Source organism: Typopeltis vanoorti, chromosome 16 (genome assembly GCF_054136105.1).
Source record: "Typopeltis vanoorti isolate ZY-2024b chromosome 16, IOZ_Tvanoo_1.0, whole genome shotgun sequence".
NCBI classification, from domain to species: Eukaryota; Metazoa; Arthropoda; class Arachnida; order Uropygi; family Thelyphonidae; genus Typopeltis; species Typopeltis vanoorti.
The window spans coordinates 45525719-45546693 of record NC_143564.1 but is presented as its reverse complement, the minus strand read 5'-3'; the positions used below and the strand labels follow the sequence as shown (position 1 = coordinate 45546693).

The following is a 20975-nucleotide window of genomic DNA, read 5'->3' as shown; positions in this document are numbered from 1 at the left end:
CCGCGACAAAATACTCATGATTAAAAAAAAAAAAAAAAAACGGGCGAGTCCAGGATTATAGTTTCGGCTTGCCTCTATCATACCATGGCAGTAGACTCTCAATCTTTACTCTCTCACTCTTCATTTTGGCTTCTTCCCATAACACTTTTGTACATTTTCTCAAATTAAAAGTTAATATTTATTATTAAATTATTGGTATATCCTTCACATCACTTATTCTCTAATTTTCATGTGTAATTAACATAAATGATTTTGCAATTTTTTAAAAAGTGTTTTATTCCTATTATTGTTTTTTATTTAGGGTCATTACCTCCTTGGTTAGTTAATAAATTGACACAGATGTTTGCACCAAAGGTTTGTTGTTTTGATTATTATTTATTTCAGTTTTTGATTTTATACTACAACTTTAAGTGATAGATTCAGTTACTTTTCTGTGCTTTAAAATAAACGTCTTCAGTTCTTTGTATTTTGGTTGTTTATCCTATCTAGTCATTATGTTAAATCGAGCATGTTTATATTACTAGATATCATGTTTAAGGTACTCAGCTCAACATTAGAGTCTCCAAAATAAAGATGAATTCCAGTGGTGGCCAGTGAAAATTTCAAATGGGGTGCTGCATATAAAAAATAAAAAAATAATAAAAAAAATTTTTTTTTCCTAATCTAACCAATTTATTAATAAATAAATGTACATATTAAAAAATTGCTTTATTAAAAATATTTCACCCTCACCACGAACAAACACCAATAATAAAAGTTTTGTATCTCACAGAAATAACGCACGCAAGCATACGATATACTGCCCAAACGAGCAGTGTCGGAATCACTTGTAACATGCAATGACAAGTGTAAACGAATATCGGTGAGTCTAGCTGCAGTTGGCAGGATAATTCTCACACTGCGTTATATCGCGGTGCATTTGTTTTGTGTAACGATAATTTAAAAATATAATTCTTTTCATATTTTCAACAGTGACACTCGTCATAATTCAGCCGTGTATCTATAATAAAGAAATAATTATGTTATTTTAATAAAATAAAATAAGATTTACAAAAAATAGTTCACCCTCACCACGAATACGCTCCAATAATAAAAGTTTCCTATATCACAGAAATAATTTGCGCAAGCATGCGATACACTGCCCAAACGAGCAGTGTCGGAATCACTTGTAACATGCAATGAGAAGCGCAAATGAATATCGGTGAAGCTAGCTGCAATTGGCCTAATGTGATAATTCTGACACTGCGTTAGATCGCAGTGTATTTGTTTGGGAATCTAAAGTATTAATCAAACAATTCCAATTATTAACTATTCAATTAATGTCAAAACATAAGCTGTAACCTTTAACATGTTGTATTGCATTTATATAATGTTGTAAGCATTGTTATTATTTATAAACACAAACAAAATTTAATTTTTTCATTTTTTTCTTTGGGGTGTTGCAGTGCTTATGTACAAGCCGCCACTGAGGAATTCATATTTTCAAGGCAAGAATAAATTACCAAGATGCAAAATAAATTGCTGAAAAAAGATTAATACCGAACTAAAGATATTTACAAAAAAAAAAAAAAATCATTCTGTAAGAAAAGTGGGATAATGTAATATGTTACTGTAATATTATTTTTAACAATGTTAAACTTAAGTTTTATGATTTTAACTCAGATATTATGATACTGAGTTTTATGATTTATCTCATATCTCCCTAGGAGTTTAGCCCTTGGTTGGGGGAGGTCAGGCAGTGCCAAATCAAATCAAAATTTCTAGAGAAACAGTGTAAGGATGTCAATAAATACTCTGGTGAATACAGAACAAGAGAAGTATATATTAAAATCAGAAATATCATTAAGAAATGGAGCTAAAAGCAGAGAAGCATAAAAGATGAAAAGCGTGAAATTGTGATGAACATAGAAGAACCAGAAGAGAGATGTGGACAAGACAGTGTAACATAAGATATGGAGAGATGTTGAGGTTCAAAAGAAGTTAATTGATGAATTGAAGAAAATGCCACCACCAAGCACAGAGGGAGAAACAAATATTATTTATTAATATTATTATTTGACACCTCCAGGGAGTCCAAAGACTCATCGAGGGGGCATGTGCCAACAGCATCGAATGATTGGTCCCCTTCCAACTACTAACCGTGCTCAAACTTACTTAACTGAGCCATTAGCAGCAGAGGCTCTACCAATCGACCAACCTTTGCTGGTTAACTCATCATGGGAGTTATACGCTATTGCACACAATGCTCATCCAACCGTGCTTTCCACTCACCAACCGCTCTCCATGCAAAGAACCTTCTCTTCACTCCTCTGCTCTCATCCTCCATATACAGTTCCAGTGATGGCCTCTTGTTCTACTCCACTCTAACATTCTATGAAAAATCTCTTCCATGTCAACCTGATAACAGTCCCTGACTAGCTCATATGTCTCAATCATATCCCCCCCCCCCTCTCTCTCTTCCTATTCATGAGGCTTTGCAACTTACATTCTCTCAATCTGTCCTCATACTCCACATTCCAAAGACCACTGACCACCTCTGTGAATCTTCTCTGGACCCTTTTCAACATATCCTCATCACCATGAAAACCCAGTAACCAAATCTGTGCACAATAATCCATATAAGGCCTGATCAAGGCCTTATACAATGGCATCATAACCTCTCTATTTCTGCATGTCAGAATTCTCCACATCATTGCCATTATCTGATGTGATGTTTTCACAACTTGTGCAATGTGGCCCCTGAATTTCAGGTCCTTGTCCGCTATCACTTCCCGACCTCTCATCTCCTGTACTTCCTTTAAAGTTTCTCCACCAAGTGTGTACTTTGCATTCTATCATTGCTTACCAAATCTCAAAACCTTACACTTTGCAACATTAACTGATAGTTCCACTTACCTGCCCATTCATACAATCTATTCAAGTCCTCTTGTAAGGCCATAATATCCACTTGACTCTGCATTGCTCTCCCCAGTTTTGCATCATCTGCAAATGGCTGCATATCACTAGTTAAACTAATCTCAATATCATTAACATACAAATTGAACAACAATAGTTCCCAAACCTGTCATACCAGTATATTAGTTTGCTTATCAGTCTGTGAAGAAAAAATCATGCATTTTAAATGATTCAAGACCATTTGTTTTTATTTAAATTAAGGGGATATTAAATCCCACACTGATTCCAATCTTTGCATTTGTTTTTATTTTATTAATAATACCATTTTTTACTATGCTTTCTTCACTTCTAACACTTCAAATGCATTATATAAAGGACCATTCTAGTAACATATCTTAATGTAGAAAATTATATTTCTTACATTAATTTGTAACATTGGGAGTAGCTGTGATAGTGCATTCAACTGCAAATCGTGAGATCCTTGGTTCAGTCCTGAGTGCCCATAAAGGCAGACGTTGAAAGCCCAAGTTGTGTATTCTCTGTTGGGTTTCATGAGCATTGTGAGCAGGTGCATTGTCCTGTAAAAACAATGTGCCTCTGCTCAGTTTCCTGTGGTGTTTTACCTTCAGTGCCTCCTTCATTTCCTTCAGAGCTGTTGAATAAACTGCTACTGTAGCAGTTTCACCTTTTTTGAGGTACTTGGTAAGGATTACACCATCCATATCCCAAGACAATGGTAAGCACCTTCCTTTCTGACTATTGGGTTCGGAACTTCTCTGGCAGTAGAGAACCTTTGTGTCTCCGCTCCACTGACTGTTTTTTTTATCTCTGGGTCATAGTGATAAAGCCATGTTTCATCAACAGTCACTATACGAACCAAAAAATTTGTACCTACTTTCTCATAATGGCCCAAAATCCCTTGAGATGACAGTACACATTCTCTCTTTTAGTCTGCATTCAAAATTTAGCATGTACTGCATTGATGTTTTCAGGTGTGATCACTGTGAAAGGTCTTCCTGACCTGGGGGCATCTCGGGATGCCCAGTTTTAAACTTGGCCACCCATCTGGCAACTGCTGGATATGCTGGGGCACAGTTCTCTAAAGTCTCACACAAAGTTTGGTGAATCTCAGCTGCATCTTTTCTTGCAGTACGAAAAATTTGATGATGACCCACATCCCTGTGTCTTCAAATTTCAGCCCCCTCCCCCTGTAGATGTTTGGAGTAATTACTTTGAAAGACAGCTAAATGAAACAAACATTATCAATATAGTGGTAGAAAACCCCAACAGGAATGCAGTTAGGAATATATATCCATACTTGAAGTAGAAAAGGTCATCAAAAACCTGAAATGTGGAGTAGATGAAATTCTACTAGAAATATTCAAATATGGAGATATAAGTTTTAGAGTGGCTGATTTAGGATTTATGCCATTGATTTAGTATCAATGGTATAAAATATAAAATACAGCAATCTTAGATATGCTGATGATACCATTCTAATACAGAAAACTGAAATAAATTAATCAAATTACTGCAGCTACTAATTGAAGAAGGTAAAAAATTTGATTAGATATAAATGCAAAAAAGACCCAAATTTATGAAAATCTCAAAAGAAAACAGATCCAAGCCAGATATATTCATAAGCAATATGAAAATTGAACATACAACAGAATACAAATATTTAGGCACCTACTTTATTGCAGGTGGAAAGCAAGATAAAGAAATAAAAATAAGAACAGCCATAGCTAAAGATCTTTCTGGAAAAATATAGATCTACTCAGAAGTTCTGTGGGTATCAAGACAAAGAAAAGAATGATAAGAACATTAGTGTTGCCAGTTTTTACATATGGAAGTGAGACCTGGATATTCAAAAGAAGAGTAAGACAACAGATAATGTCCTTTGAAATGTGATGCTATAGGAGAGCTCTGAAAATCTCATGGACAGAACATGTGACAGATACAGATGTGCTACAGAGAATGAGAACACAGAGATCTTTACTACAGGAAATGATCCAGAGAAAGATGAGATTGGCAGGTCATGTACTGAGAGGTTCAGCAGGACAGAGAATACTAACAGTTTTAGAAGGAAAAATTATGAGAAAAGGATCAAGAGGCAAAAAACAAAGGACATGGCTTGAGGATATAAGATCATGGACAGGATCTATGCAGACACAAAAAGGAAAGCCACCAGCAGAGAGAACTGGAAGGACATGGTGCTGCACCCTCTCATTGAGGAAGCTACATGAAGAAGAAGGAATGTGAGAATTAGAGGTATTTCCCTACTGAGTGTTCCTGGTAAAATTTATACAAGTATACTTGAGAAACAGCTAAGAAAAATTGTGGAAGGAAAGCTTAGTAAAGAATTCAAGCCAAATAGAGGTGTTCAGGATCAGATTTTCACTTTAAGAACAAAACCATCTCTTTCAAAATTATACTAAGGAAAATAATTTTGATCAAATCGTTAAATATGCTGTGGGCTAAAAAAGTACTGTTACAGAATTGCTTTCTAAATGCTAGTTGTATAGAATGATATCTGTAAATTGCATATCAGTATAGATTACAATTTGCATATGTTAGATGAACTGCAGAAAATTGTAAATTCAGCAAAAAATATTGACAACACATTGTGTATGCAGCATAACACTATTCCCCTCCAGATATCCTTTCCTCCCCCCAAAAAAAAGAAAATTTTTCAAAATGCATAGAGAACATCTAGAAATAGTTTGTTGCATTGTGGTCATGTAATGAAATAACTAATTTTCTCTTGTCACCAATCAGTTAGCAAAGTTGCAAAACTTCATTTATAATTCTGTCTTCTGAAACTAGCTCCATATTTGACACTTTAAAACATTGCTTACATCATAAGCAGTGTAGGATAACTATTTATAATTATTGGTCAGGCATCTCTAAATTTCATTGCAGGAATATGGGTCATGAGGCCCATACAATACAGAAGAGGGAATAGTCATGCTTTTTGAATTCATTTACTACAAAAGTACTCTCACTGACTATCCCTCTTGCTACATACCATCTCTCTTTCTCAGGAAATATTTGATGTCTGATTCCTTGTTTTCTGTACATCAGTCCTGTAGGAACTCAAGAACTTTACTCCATTTGCTTCCATATCCCATCATCATCAAATTCCTGCCATGTACTCTCAAGGGGTGTACAGGATATCATAGTACTACATGAAAAAATTACACCATTACTAACTTCCTATCTACAATTTTTATCCAAATCAGTCTGTTACTTGTCAAGACTCCAACATTATCAGATCTTATATTTCTATCGTCTAAGGCACTTTGTACCGCATCAATCCACCTATATCTTGGTCTTCCTCTGGGTCGTTTTCCTGCCAACCTGGCAGAGAACACTTGTTTTGCTAATCTTTTCTCTTCCATCCTATTTAAGTGACCATACCACCTGAGATTAGCTCTGCTAACGCATTCCTGGATGCTGACAATGTCAAGTTCTTTCCTAATATCCTCGTTTTTAATATGATATTGCCATTGATGCCATCAGTTCACGCCTCTAATCTTTCTCAGGACTCTCATATCTGCGGTCTTTTAGTCTTTGGTCAAGTGTTTTACTTCTGACCCAGCTCTCAGATCCATAAGTTAAAACTGGTTTGAACACTGCCTTGTATACAGCTAATTTAGTGTTCTGACTAATTTCTCTCTTATTCCATATGAATTTATTCAATTGACTTCCCACCATACCAGCTTTGCTGATTCTATTGTCTATTTCTATATTTAATTTACCATCTTCAGTAAAAATCGTGCCTAAGTAGCTGAAATGTTTTACTTGTTACACAGGTTCTCCATTCACAACACAGCTGAGATTTTCAATGATTCTGCCTATTTTCATTGTCTTTGTCTTTTTATTGCTGACCTTCATACCATATCTATTACAACAGCTATTCAATTTAGTCAGAGAATCTTGCAGACTTGTAGCGGATTTATTTACAAGTATAACATCATCTGCATAAAGCAAAGAGCTGACATTAACATCCCCAATTTTGATATCAGGTTTAATACCACTTTCCTTCATAATGTGATCCATATAGATAATGAATAACAGAGGGGATAATGTACATCCTTGTCTGACACCAAATTTAACATTAAACCATCTTCCTATACGTTGATAGTACTGATATTTTAACTCTGGTGATGTTGAGTTGGGGTTTGTTTTCAGATTTGTTCCAGTAGCTGACTTTTCGCTATGACTTTCCATATCCCATCTTCTTCTAATTCACTTTCCTGTTAATATCTCTCTTTTACTTGTCCAGCATTTGCTTAAACATTTCATAGTTGCTATCCTCTGCCTCCCTGAAGGAGTCCTGATCTCTCCATTTCTTTATCATCCTTAGTTAACCAAAGTTTTTATATTCTAGATAATATTTTGGGAAACTGACTTGCACTAAAAAATTATATTCCTCATATGTGGTACTTCTAGCATTAGCAAACTTAGCTGTCTCACTATTTCAATTTCACCAATCTTCCCTTACCATCACTATTGTTAAATCTTGAATAGAAGAAAATTTAGCAATATAATACCTATTGTGCAGATTTAACAAGTATCAAAAATTCTGCTAAAATACTTGTCTGTTAATAAGAGAAATTGAATGTAAATGAAATAACGTTAATGTCTTTTCCTTTAAATTTTGAATATTGTATTATCGAGTGTTTTGTATGAGAAAAATAGAAATTGTATATGTGGTGAATTGTGCATAAGTATACCAAGGTCAAGCTAAAGTTCCAGACAGAATAAGAGGATTAATTCGTGACCTGAGGCTAACATGAACGCAAAGATCAACATTGCATAGGGATTTCCCGTCGAAATGCAATGACAAGCAACGGTATCGGGTGCAGAGTATTGAGGTGCCGAGTGGACAATGATGTAAGAGCAGGAAGGTCATCGGAGCCAGATATATATATATAGAAGTTTTCAATGCCAAAAAGGGTCTTTTTTCCTGTTGTTTCTGGAGAGTTGAAGTTCCAGTACGGTCAGGATGGAGTGTCTGAGTGCAGTTATGTGGTCAAGTACAATTCCAAGTACAACGTGAGATTTAGGACTCTGGATGGCAATGAAGTCAACGTAACCTAAGGAGATTATGCAGAAATACGAGGTCGGACAACGGCAGCTGAGCTTCGCAAGGATCATAGGCAATGAATCATGACCGTATTCCCAGATCTACATACAAGAAGCAAAGGCCAGAGGAACATAGCAGCAAAAGAAACTCATCTAGGAAGAAACTGGTGAAATTACGAGCTACAGGAATTCAAAAGATGTTTTGCAAGTAAAAGCCAAAGAGATCCAGACTTCACTACCAAGTAAGAACTTTCCATTTTGTTTGTCTAGTAGGAAGAAAATTAGTAAATTTTGTGACGGTGAATTAAAATTAACTGGAATTGTACTTTATGTAGTAATGCAGGACTTTAGGAACTATACCATTAGATGAGATCAATTACTCTGTGCTAGAGAACATAGCTAAGTTATAGACTGTAATTCTAGAATCTGATGTTAATAGATAATTCCTGAATCTGAGTTTTATGTGATGATAATCTAACATAAGCTAAGTGTTTAAGGAGTAAGTTTCTAGGCACGTGGTCCCTGAAAAGTTCAAGATTAGTTAAGGGACAGAAGTGTATATATATTATATTGAGTTGCTTAATAGACCCTATATGCTAGACTCAGTTGAATTTATTGAATGACAATTGTATATCTCTTTTTCTTAGTAATGAATAAATTCTTCTCTTGTCAAACAAATAACTTGCCTGATCACTAAATTCAATGCACTGCTCATAAACCTATGCGTATGTATTTTGATATAGTCACAACCTGAGGGGCATGATAGTATAGAAATAAGATAGAGAATTAAGGATTGTGTGTCATACTGAGTGTTTTAATCTTGGATAAAGAAAGTTCTCTTATCCTGTAAACAAAGACAGTCTCGAGGCACTGTCTTTGTTATCAGAGTTCTGCACACTCGAGCAATGCCAGTAAAGGTTGGTCGATTGGTAGAGCCTCTGCTACTAATGGCTCAGCAAAAAGTTAAGCAAGTTTGAGCGCAGTTAGTAGTTGGAAGGGATCAATCATTCAGTGCTGTTGGCACACTCTCCCTCGATGAGTCTTTGGACTCCCTGGCACTGTCTTTGTTATCAGAGTTCTGCACACTCGAGCAATGCCTGTAAAGGTTGGTCGATTGGTAGAGCCTCTGCTACTAATGGCTCAGCAAAAAGTTAAGCAAGTTTGAGCGCAGTTAGTAGTTGGAAGGGATCAATCATTCAGTGCTGTTGGCACACTCTCCCTCGATGAGTCTTTGGACTCCCTGGAGGTGTCACATAATAATAATAATATTAGTAGCGGCCATAAGTTTGAAGTACTACCAAGGATTAAGATTAGACAAGGGACAAAACATAACATAAGTAAATAACAAAATTAGCAGATTTTTCAAAGATGAAGCCGAACAAGAAAAGGATTAATTATAAGATTTAATTGATAACATAATTTAAAATAACAAACGCTTTTTTTTATACTATGTCCTCTCTTCATATAACTAGTTGACTGCACTCTGTATTATCATGCCCCTCATTCCATTTGAACTATCCTTATTTTCCGTGCTCCTTTTACTCATTCACTCTGTCATGTCTTTCACTCCTTCCTATCTCTCTCTCACATGCATACCTTCTTCCTGTCCTTCTATTTTTGTCACACTTCCAGTTTCTTTTCCTTCCATACTCACTCTATTTATCATTTATACATCACGTCTCTCGCTCGCTCACTCACTGAACAGTTGCATAAAAATTCCTGGCACCGAATTTATCTAAATTGAGTTATTTCTCTCTTAAGCCATTCACTTACTCTTCACAACTGCACAGATTCACATTTACTCCTCCTTTGAACCATTATATGGTTCATCACCAGCTCTCTCTCTCCCTCAACTTACTACTGTTTTACTCTCTATTATAATCCTACTACTAACTGATTACAATCTTATCCCTCACTATTTGGAACAATTTTCTGTTATTAAAACTTGAGCTTTTTCTCGATTTTTATTCGTTGACCAGATATTTGTAAATGATATGCACGAATTATCAATAAGTTTTACCAGCTATTCTGTCTGGCTTCACGTTTACTAGTAAAAAAGAAGATGGAGTAACACAGTCAAATAAATTAAAACTGACGTGTAACATCATAAGCATGAAACGTGGTGTATCAGTCATTGTTTATTGAGCACGTTATATAGTTTTTAGCGAAATGAAATTCTGGCAAGCTGAGTAGCTTTTCTGGTGTTATGTCTCCTATTTCCATATATTTTAGTTATTTTACCTCAAAGGGATCTCTTATGTGTGACACGTGGCATCTCTGGTTCACAAAGGAATTGCCCAAGGGTCGGACCAAAACCTATGCTGATGAATCTTCCCAACCAACCTCTCATTAGGCCCTAAGAATATTTATATTTTAACTGCGCCACCGAGGACCCTTAGATTAATTGAAATGTTAATCAAGTGGTTGACAGAGAGCTTCACCAAAGTATCACAAAAATTGCAATCGTGACCGAAAATTTACACTGAATGAGTTCCCTGCTTAGATCCATATTATTTCACAGGTGGTGCATTAAATTCCATACAGACATAGAATTTAGTTAAAGAATAGCCAAATTTTATTTAACATAAGACATACAATACAATTTAACAAAGGAAGGTTTTCGTTCAATAAGGGTTAAGAGTTAAGTCAAGTCTAACAATACTAAGTCACTCAAATGAAAATTCATTTCAGTGACTTAGTATTGTTAGACTTTATAAGAATAAGAGAGATATATAAGGTTAATTTCAATTAACCTTGTATATCTCTCTCTTATTACAACTATTTAACACTATAAACCTTAATTAAACAATCTCTAAATATATATCCTCATTCTAGACACAGTCTTATTAATCCTCTTATAAACAGGTATTAATCTAATACACATTTCATCAGATTACTCATAATATTCCACACACTTGGCTCTCTTTGTCCTAATGTCCTGATATAATTGTCTCTGAGTTCTTTGTTACAATAATTCTATGTGAGGTTAAGCTCTTAATTCATACACATGCTATGGGATAATCGTACATTCTTGGTCATAAAGGATCATACAGGCACCATTCATTTAACCTTAATTATTCCATTCAATATATCCTTTATGCACTACTAGTTTTTGAATTAACAATTTTAAAAGCATTCACTCCTAGGATCAAATTTCATTCTAATATTCCCGGACAAGTTTAACATTTTCAACCATACAGTGCCTATTCATTTAATACTTTCTTTAGATCAAATTAATCACTTACCTACAGCCTTATTTTTAACTATTTTTAGAGTTCTTCGCTAATTGATTCTTTTACAATTCTTAGATTCTGCTTTCACACACAAATCAGAGAACAAAATTTTACTTATCTATACGCTTTGTTTTCTTTCCCTCCGATCGACGATATACCAAACGCAATCTTCTTTATGGAACTCTAATTTCTTAGCACTCCAGGTACAAACTTTCTCGGGCACTTCATGCAGTATAGTCTGCTACTATGTGGTGGAAGTTTGGAATCAGAATCTTTGCTGACAACCGTTCCTTCTGCATGCTAGCGATGGAATCGGCACCTAGATACGCTGCCGACCACGAGGTAAAAACCCGGGACATCCACAAGGATCTCAGGAGCACAACTCAGGAACACAAGGACTAAGACCAAAAGACCTTGAGGGGGGGGGGGATTCCAACCCTTTTATACCCCTCTCCTATTGGCTGCTATCGTAAACTTAGCCGTTCACCTGAGGCACGAACATTGTTTGTTGCATACTTGTGACGTCACAGCATTCGATTCTCTCGCTACTCGCCTTCGCGCTCCTCCAGCACGGGACAGTATGAGGTAACGGTTTGCTTCCCCCCCTTCTTCTCTTAGAGCATACGTAAGCATAGAATTTCTTGATTATTTTGCTTTGTTGTTTTATAAAATAAAAAAACAATTTGACTAAATTTTAAGCATTACTATCACTTATAACGTTAGCATACTTTCTTAAATATTCTTTCCTTTTCTTAAAGTAAACAAGTTTTTCCTTTTACGCTAGTACATAACACTTCCTTTAAATATTTTACAATTTCTTCCTTTCTTTTTCTTGTTAATACACTTGATATTAAAGTACACATTACTATTACCCAGATAACAAGTATTTTCAGTAAGCATTGTATATTGTTTATACTCTGTTATACAATGATAAGTAGAATCATGACATTCTAAACTTATCAAGGTATAACACTGGTATGCTTTTCCAGATGGCTTTCAGAATCATTCCTTGATTTCTGTTTAGATTTTCTCCAGAGCGGAGTACAACCAGGGCTTCTTTGAAGTGTCTACATCGAAAATCTTCTTCTATATAAGACATGGAGCCGTTATCCCAATCAATGGTGTGATTAGAGATCGAGAAGTGATGGGCTAATCCTGAAGTATCTATTCTGTTGTTGTTCACATCCCCCATATGTTCTTTTTTTCGAATTTCCAGGCTTTTTGTTTGGCCTAGGTAATTTAATCTACAGGAACATGGGATGTTGTATACAGTGCCGTATTTGAAAATGGCATTAATGTCTTTTGGAGATCTTAAAATGTGGCGTATTGTCTTGACAGGTTTGAGAGCAACTCTGACATTGAAAGACTTAAGGTGTTTGGCTATTTTTGTTGACACTGAGCCTGCATAGGGGATGACGATGGACAATGTATATTGTGCGACAAGAGGTTGCTGCTGTGGAGGGTTTCTATGAAGAGTCTTTTTGATTATATTTCTTGGATAATCTTTGTTTACTAGGGTTTGAGATATGAGAGTGAGGTCATCAAGGTGATCTTTTTCTTCTGAGGTAATATTGGTCACTCTATTTTTAAGCATATGTATTATGCTGAGTTTTTGTGCAATATGGTGAGACGATCTGAAGTGCAGGTAATGTCCAGTGTCTGTTGGTTTTCGATAGATCATGAGCTGGATTCATCCATTCTCTTGTTTCTTTATTAGTGTATCTAGAAAAGGCAATTTTCTATTCTTTTCAAGCTCTAACGTGAACTGTTTTTCTTGGTGGATGGAATTTATTTTTGTAAGGAAATCAAATGGTAGTTTCTCTGCCTCTCCAGATTATGAAAACATCATCTACGTATTTTCACCAAACCAACGCCTTTTGGATTTAATTTGGAAACGATGTCAGCTTCTAGTTTTTCCATGAACAGATCAGTGCAGAGAGGTGATAAGGGACTGCCCATGGCTAAGCCATCAAGTTGTTCATAAATTGTCTTTCAAATACATATAATTTTATTAAAACATTATTCCCAGCACAATTCAAAAGAAAAGACTTCTTATCATCGATGCAACACTTATAAAGTATTGGATAACATTAACATGGAAATTAGTTTATTTCACTTTGTAGATGTAATGCTATGTTATCCATGTATTATGGTCAATGTTTTCATTGTGTGTAATTTTTAGCAACTGATTAGAAGAAAGAAAGAAAGAAATTATTATACAGGAACTTCCTTGAAGTCTGATTCATTGTAAGAGGCTCAGACTAACCATTATTCGCACAATATTTGTCATACCTCTCTTTAAACTCATTCACTGACAAAGCACTCATGACCAGTTCTGACATCCTATTCCACTCATTCACTACTTTCCAAGCAAAAAATTTTGTTGACAACCCTTGTTAACCCCACTCTTACATAACTTTCAGTGGCGTTTCATTTATCTCTTCCATTCTGTCATGCAATGAAAACTTTCTTCGCATCTGCTCTCCTGTTAATTATCTTATGTTTCTATCATATCACCACTTTTCTACTATTCGACTAAACTTTGTAACCCACAAGCCATCTGGCATTCCTTGTGGAGAACATGCCACGGACTATTGACCATTTTGGTTGTTCATCTCTGGATCCTTTCCATATTCCCAAGAAACCCATATGTTCAAGTTGTGCACATTTTGCCAGATGCAGTTGTATCAGATTATTAGCAATAAAGAATTTATTCCTTATTCTTTATCCTTAACTGTCAATGTTTTTTGTAGCATTGAAGTGATCTTCTGTGTTATTTTCCCTACTTTGGTGGTTTTTTTCATGAGATCCTGTGGGTTGTATCCATGATATGGTCATCCAGGCCTGACTGACCATAGTCGTGGTTGCAGATGTATGACTTGTGTTTTCTTCCAGATGGATGGTTGCTGATCTGCCTGTCTGTCTAAAGTATGCCAGCTTGCAGGAACAGGGTACTTTATAAACTCCAGGCACTGAGAGAGGAGGGAGCTGATCTTTTGTAGAACGGATAAGGGTAGCAAGTTTGCAGTGGGGCTTAAATGCTGTGTAGGTTGTACTTTTTTAAACTCTTGGCTATTTTTTCTGATGTGCCATGGATATAAGGTATGGTGATAGCATTTCTAAACTCTTTTTGAAGAGAAGACTGGGGAATTGGGGGGGGGGATGATTTTTTTTAATACTGTGATAGCTGTATTCATTGGAGAGGAAAGTGTTGTGTATGTAATCAAGCTCAGTTGTAAGAAGGGAAGTTCCACTGGAACAAAGATTGTGGGCTCTCTTGGTTAGAGTTTTAATAATGCCATATTGTTGAGAGTGGTGGTGGTGGTGGGAGAGTTTGTGATTGTATCTGCCTGTGTGCATAGGTTTTCTATATACAGTGAAGGAAAGTGTACCGTTAGGAAGGCGTGTAACTAAAGTGTCTGGGTAAACAATTGTTTTTTTCCTTTTCTATCGTAAACTGGATTCTTGGATGTAGGCTGTTGAGGTGACTGAGGAAGGAGTCTAATGTGTCTGGGCCATGAGGCCAAATGAAGAATACATCATCTACATATCTAAGCCAGATAGAAGGTTTGAGAGGGGCTAAGTCTATGGCTCGTTTTTCAAAATCTTCCATATAAAAATCGCCAAGAAGGGATGAGAGGGGGGGAACCCATGCGGTTCCCTCTATCTGCTTGTAGATTTTGTTCTTCCAAGAAAAATAACCAGAATTGATGGCAAAGAAATCTAAGATGTCTGAAGGAAAAACGTTTTCCAAGAGTGTTAAGGTATCAATTAAGGGAATATTGGTAAACGATGAGGAGATGTCAAAGCTTGCCAATATATCTGTGTTATTTAAGATTAGATTTTTTATTAGGGTTTTAAAATGGGTAGAGTTTTTTATATAGAAATTGGAAAGTCCAGTGAGAGGTGGGTCAGAGAGTTGGCCAGCTGTTTTGACAGTTTGTAGCAAGGTGCATTAGTGTCATCTACTATAGGTCTTAGTGGGGAATTGGGTTTGTGGATTTTTGGTAAACCGTATATTCAGGGGGGGGGGGGACAGAAAGATTTGAGTTTTTTCGTAATGTCAGAAGACCAGGAAGAAACTTTCTTAAGTAAGTTTTTTAATTTTTTAACTTATATTTTTGTGGGGTCGTGTTGTAGTGGGATGTAGGTAGAGCGATCTCGGAGGATAATCTCCATTTTTCGATTGCATTCCGTGTTATTAAGAACGACTGTGGTATCACCCTTATCCGCTTTGGTGATGATGATACTTTTTTCTTTCCGTAATTTTATTACGTAATTTCCAGACAATAAATTACTTTTTTGGAGGCAAAGACTGGGCAAGGATGTTGGTGACATTGAGCCTGATGTTATTTGCTATCTCCAATAAGGGTAATGCCACAATCAATGATTGTGGCATTACCCTGGTCGCTACGGTATCATTTTGGCTAGGTTTCTGTTATATTTCAGGTTTTCTCACAATATAAACAATGTAATTAATGCAAACTTTATTTAACCAAACCTTATAGTATAGAATGAGTTTTTACATATATCACACAATGTATTAATATTCCCAATCTCGTTTAAATATTTTATTTATTAAATTAAACATTAATAGAAAACAAATGCAAATATTATTCGTTTGAAAATTAAAAAATACTTCAAATAGTTTTTATTTGTCATTTTTAAAATGAAACTTGAAGAAACATAGAACATTAATTGCCCGATTAGACAATCTTGATCTTCATTTTGTAACAAATATACTTGATATGGAAAATTTCTTTCATTTTCTGTAGACGTTGGTCGAATTGTTAAGAGTGCGTCTAAAAGCATCTTCAAATTGGGATTGAGAGAATGTGTTGCTTCATATAAGCTCATTTCCTTCCTTAGAGAAGCAAATATTTTGTCTGCATGCATGGGCTAGGCTTTGATGTCAATTGATATTGCTTTAGTCAATTCACTCTTCAGATCAGATTCTGATTTAATGTCAGAACTCTCTGTAAGGACATCCTTTATTTCTTTTATTGGAACTTCTTCTGCTGTAAATGTTCCTTTAAAAAGTCTTTCCATTAATGACTTTGTCAACCATGCAATTTTGTTCTTACTTGACAAAGATATAGAGACACAAGATCTCTATTTCTATGTTTAACCAATTCAAATTTTATTTCCTTTAAAAGCATTTCATTCATTGAAGAATTCTGTTTTTCTAAATTACTGAACAGGAACTTAAAAATTCCTTCACATGTGAGAATATTAGCTTCTTTATTGCTTAAGGCTTCAACTACTAATCTTACAGGTTGTAAGCAATTCAACATACCTCTCAATATTTCATAATACTCTTCTTTCCATAAGTGATCGAGTTTCAGCTCTCGTAAAACAGTCTTAATCGGATTTATGATCTTTAAAAATCTCTCTATCATTCTCTCCAGTGTGTTCCAACATGTTTTACAGTCCAAAATGACTTCTGCTTCCCTCGTTTCACTTTTGGTTATTTCTTGCTGCAAAAGAGAATTTTTTACTGGAGAATATTTAAATATTTTCATAATTCTTCGTACGCTGCTAATTGCTGAAGATAGATCATCTCGTAAATCATACTGATCAGCTCGGGCCACACCATCTAACTCAGAATCACTGTTATCATCTTTATCGTATTCAGAATCTGTATTCAAGTCACTGATGCTTCACCTTTCAACTTTTTAACATAAACTACTTTTGTTACAGCTAGATGTGGCGCATGGTTGTAGCAGTACTGTTGAATAGTCGGTGATAATTTTTCGAAGTTTTCCATAACAGCTGCACCGTCACTTGTAATTGCAACCGCATCACTTTCAAGTTTTAACTGAAAGATTTTCTAATCTTTCCTGAAGCAAGGATAACACTTTTTCCACAGGACACTTCCCATTTATTCTTATTAAACAAAGGTTCATAGAGGTCTCATTGCAGTATACGTGAACATTCATGTATCTGCGATTCTTGCGACTGGTCCACTTGTCTATTGAAATACTCAGTTTTTTATTATCATATTTGAATACTTCCAATTTCTGGATGTACAGTTGTTTCACTTAACTATAACAATTGTGTATTAGTGTCATAACTGAAGATGGACTTCTTGGCAACTGAATTCCTTTGCTTGTGAAACTTTCCCTACCTAATAAACTCACTTTTTGTGATGGTGTTGACCGATATTCCATCCAAGGCTGCTGATTTGCTTACAGTTTCTTCTAAATCCAGTCCCTTGACATAATGTAAAATTGTCGTTTGTCTCTTAGAAGATGAAGGCATTGGCTCATCATTATTCAATTCAGACTGTTTTTTCCTTTTCATTCCATGGAAAAGGAGAAAAAAAAAAACACAACGATCTGATTCATTATCTTTTCTAAAATATTCCCAACATTCTTCATACTCTTTACTCATTGTGACAGAATCTATAAAAAAATATTAAAATAGGAACGTGCATGGAACATGAATGTGCTCACACGTTAGAAATGCTCTCTCTCTTATCGTTTCTCCACAGGAGTAAGAAATAACAAAAGGCTACCTGTATTCAGTGTTCTAGCTTAAAGTCTTAATTTTAAATACTAATGCTTGAGTTGGAATATGAAATATTTATTTAAAATATTACTGTTAGAACATTTTAAATAAATTTTATTTGCAAACCAGTTCATTTTATTTCAGACAATCTATAAAAAAATATTAAAATATGTATTTATTAAAAATTTTCCCTATTTCCCGATCAAATTTTCTCGGGATTCGGGAATGGGAAACGAAAAAAATTCCGGAGAATGGGCGGGAGGGAATTCTTGCCTGGAAACACTACATACAACCCACAGGATATCATGGAAAAAAACCACCATGCTCCACCACAGCAAATTCAAAAAAGAGAGGCTATTTTTAGAATCAGCAGCAGGTCTCAGAAATAAACTAAATCTTAATAAATACGGTTGCATTAAGCTTCCTAAGATTTGGGAAACACTTAACATCAGAGATCCCGCCTCACATTCCAGGCCACCTAGAGTATTGTGTGGTATTTGTGTAGATGTTACATTAGTTTTTTTGTAATTCCTGAAGACGTCTCAGTGACTGAGATGAAATACAGGAAGTATTAAATTCTGTTTTAATCCTTTCTGAGTGCTGTATACAATCCATTAAGCCTCCAACATGATGTCCTCACAGCACTTAAGCTTCTACACACAGACTCTACTGATAATGGTGAACATTGGTGATTTACTGCCTACCAGTTTCCAAAAGTTAGAGCTAAAAGATTTTCCTACTTCTAATCAGCCATTCAAAAGCACTATCATCATATTCCTGATATATACCTACCTTCAAAATGTACAGTATGTATGTGTATGTGTGTGTATAAATATACACACACACAGGAAATCATGCACATGATAATACTTGCATAATTAAGTTTACATTATTAATGACTTTCTATTAACTAAAATGAAGTCTAGTGGAAATGAAGCATCCCTGAGTCCCCTAAAGGCTAATGGATCTCAAATAAGTTAAATTTATATATTAATATTTATTTTGAAAATACTAATAAAAAACATACTGTATATTCAAATTTTTGAAAACAGCTGCTGATTTTAATTGTATATTTGAAACCAAATATAATTTAAAAGAAGAAATGTGAACTAGGTTTGTAAAATTATAGCAGATTCTAAATGCTTGTGTTCTGTCTTTGCAGATGACAAAGAAATTGTATAAGGCATGTCATGGTTATGAGAAGTGGAAGAAGAAGCACAATCCTAAATGTAAACCATGGCTCTATCCTGAACAGATGACTCTTCCAAAAATAAAACTAGAAGACTGCATAAAAAGCCAATATCTTGGTTCTACAGAATCTATAGATGAAAGTGGAATAGAAGAAAATGCCTTTAAGACTGGGGATTTTTTCGATGATGATGAGTAATTTCAATGAGAAAAGCCAAATATAAACTGTGAAATATTAAGTCTTTCTCTAGATTATTTTATTCATGGCTTACTCTTGATTTTACTTTAGTCTTGACTGTGATTTTAAAATTGTGATAGCCATCTCTAAATTTAAATGTTTGCCTCTTACATTTAGTCAACTGCCTTTCTTAGGATAGTCATTTTAACTTTGAGATGTATTTTTGTAGTGTTGTCTGTAATTCAGCAGTGTTTATTTAACACTAGCAGAGATATTGTTACTTAAATAGAAAAGGTTCCTGCACAGAGAATCTTCTTAGAGGTAATGTGACAAGTTGATTATGTAGAAGTTCTGTTTATGATTTTTCTTCTGATTAAACTTGCCAGATAGTTTACATAATTACAAGGCAGCAGTGTTATGCTGCATAGTTGGTTGTAATGATAAGGACGCTTTACAATAATTGTAAAGTTTGGATTATTGCTTAACAACTGGTGATTTTGCAGAAGGGAGTAAAAAAAAAAAAAAAAACTTAATAGCCTTCAAATGCATAATCATTCCAAAGAATGTATATATTTCAGTAGGCAGTCAATTCTCTTGTTGAATGCTTCCAAACAATAAATACATCTAAGAGAATTGCATTTTATATACTTGGTACTTAGTGTAAATACTGAAGAATTAGAGACATTTATGGATCTTTTTTCAAAATAACTTTACTTTAAAGTTAGCAAGTGTGAGCACAGCAAAGAAATGGTTTATTTTCGTTTCCATCACTTTGAGATGGAATTTGATATTTTGTTATAAAAATGTGATAGTGCTTACCGTTATATTAATGTGGATATGAAGCTGATTCGTTTCTTTTTCAGAAAATGTTAACATCTTGTGCAGTAACCTTTGCTATTATTTAATATTTGTTAGTTTAATGATTTTTAAAGTACTTAAAGCTGTACACAAATTAACAATGATAGTCATTTTTCTTTTAGCAATAAGATCCTTTTACGGGATTTTATTTGTTGTTACTTTGGTTCCCATTAAATCATGGTGCTCTCACTATAAATGTCTACACGGAAATCCACTGCTCAAGTTTTACAATCATATTCTAAACGGAGGAAAAAAAAATTCCTAACTACCTTGTTATATATATTTCATGGGATTCCTAGAAAGCATATGTTGGATTTTGTTGCCTTTCCAACAGAAATATGTTTATGATATGCAAAAGCACATTTGACTACTTGCAATGTATATATATATACATATATAGAAAAAAGTTATATATATATAAGATTATATAAATGAAAGTAAAAAATTTATGTAAATTAAGATGTTAATTTAATTTTTATCAAGAAGCTAATTTATTTTATTCAGATAAATATTTTTTGCTGCTTGACTGAGAAATTTAGTTTCTCATTTTTTTAGCTCATGTTTGATTGCAGAAACATCTGCATGTAATATAATGTTTCATCCAATAAATGCTAACTTATAAAATGTTCTTTGTGTGTGCTAATTTCAGCAAATACAATCGTGGTCTGAATGCATATATGGGACTTGAACCTTCAAACCCTCTTTCCAATACACACATCATTCAAAAATTAACAAAAATGGAAAAACTCATATAATTGTGTGTTTAGGATTCTCGAATTACGCTTATGATCTAAAACATTAATTTTGAAGTTATACTGCTTACATGTCTTATGCACCATCTGAAAATCTAGCATCATTCTGAGTAGATAAAGCCTCTATATTGCTGCTGGCAGGCTGTGGGTTTGAATTTCATAAAAAGCCAAGTTTGGCTTCCAGAGCAGGGTTCTGTTGTCATCCATTCATGCTGCAGATATGTCCAAAAAAAAAAGCTGAATTTTCTTCTCATTATTTTCTGCATTAGA

The 20975-nt window shown here is 34.7% G+C and overlaps 1 protein-coding gene across 1 annotated transcript in view; it reads left to right on the top strand.

Annotated features, from left to right (window-relative positions):
• LOC150097992 (START domain-containing protein 10-like) overlaps positions 1-20581 on the top strand; it is a 148753-nt gene extending 128172 nt beyond the window's left edge. The window contains exons 5-6 of the mRNA XM_090406185.1: positions 302-354; positions 18892-20581. Coding sequence (XP_090262311.1) covers positions 302-354; positions 18892-19116 — 278 coding nt within the window. The 3' untranslated portion in view covers positions 19117-20581. The remainder of the gene's footprint in view (positions 1-301; positions 355-18891) is intronic.
• The last annotated feature ends 394 nt before the right edge of the window (positions 20582-20975 follow it).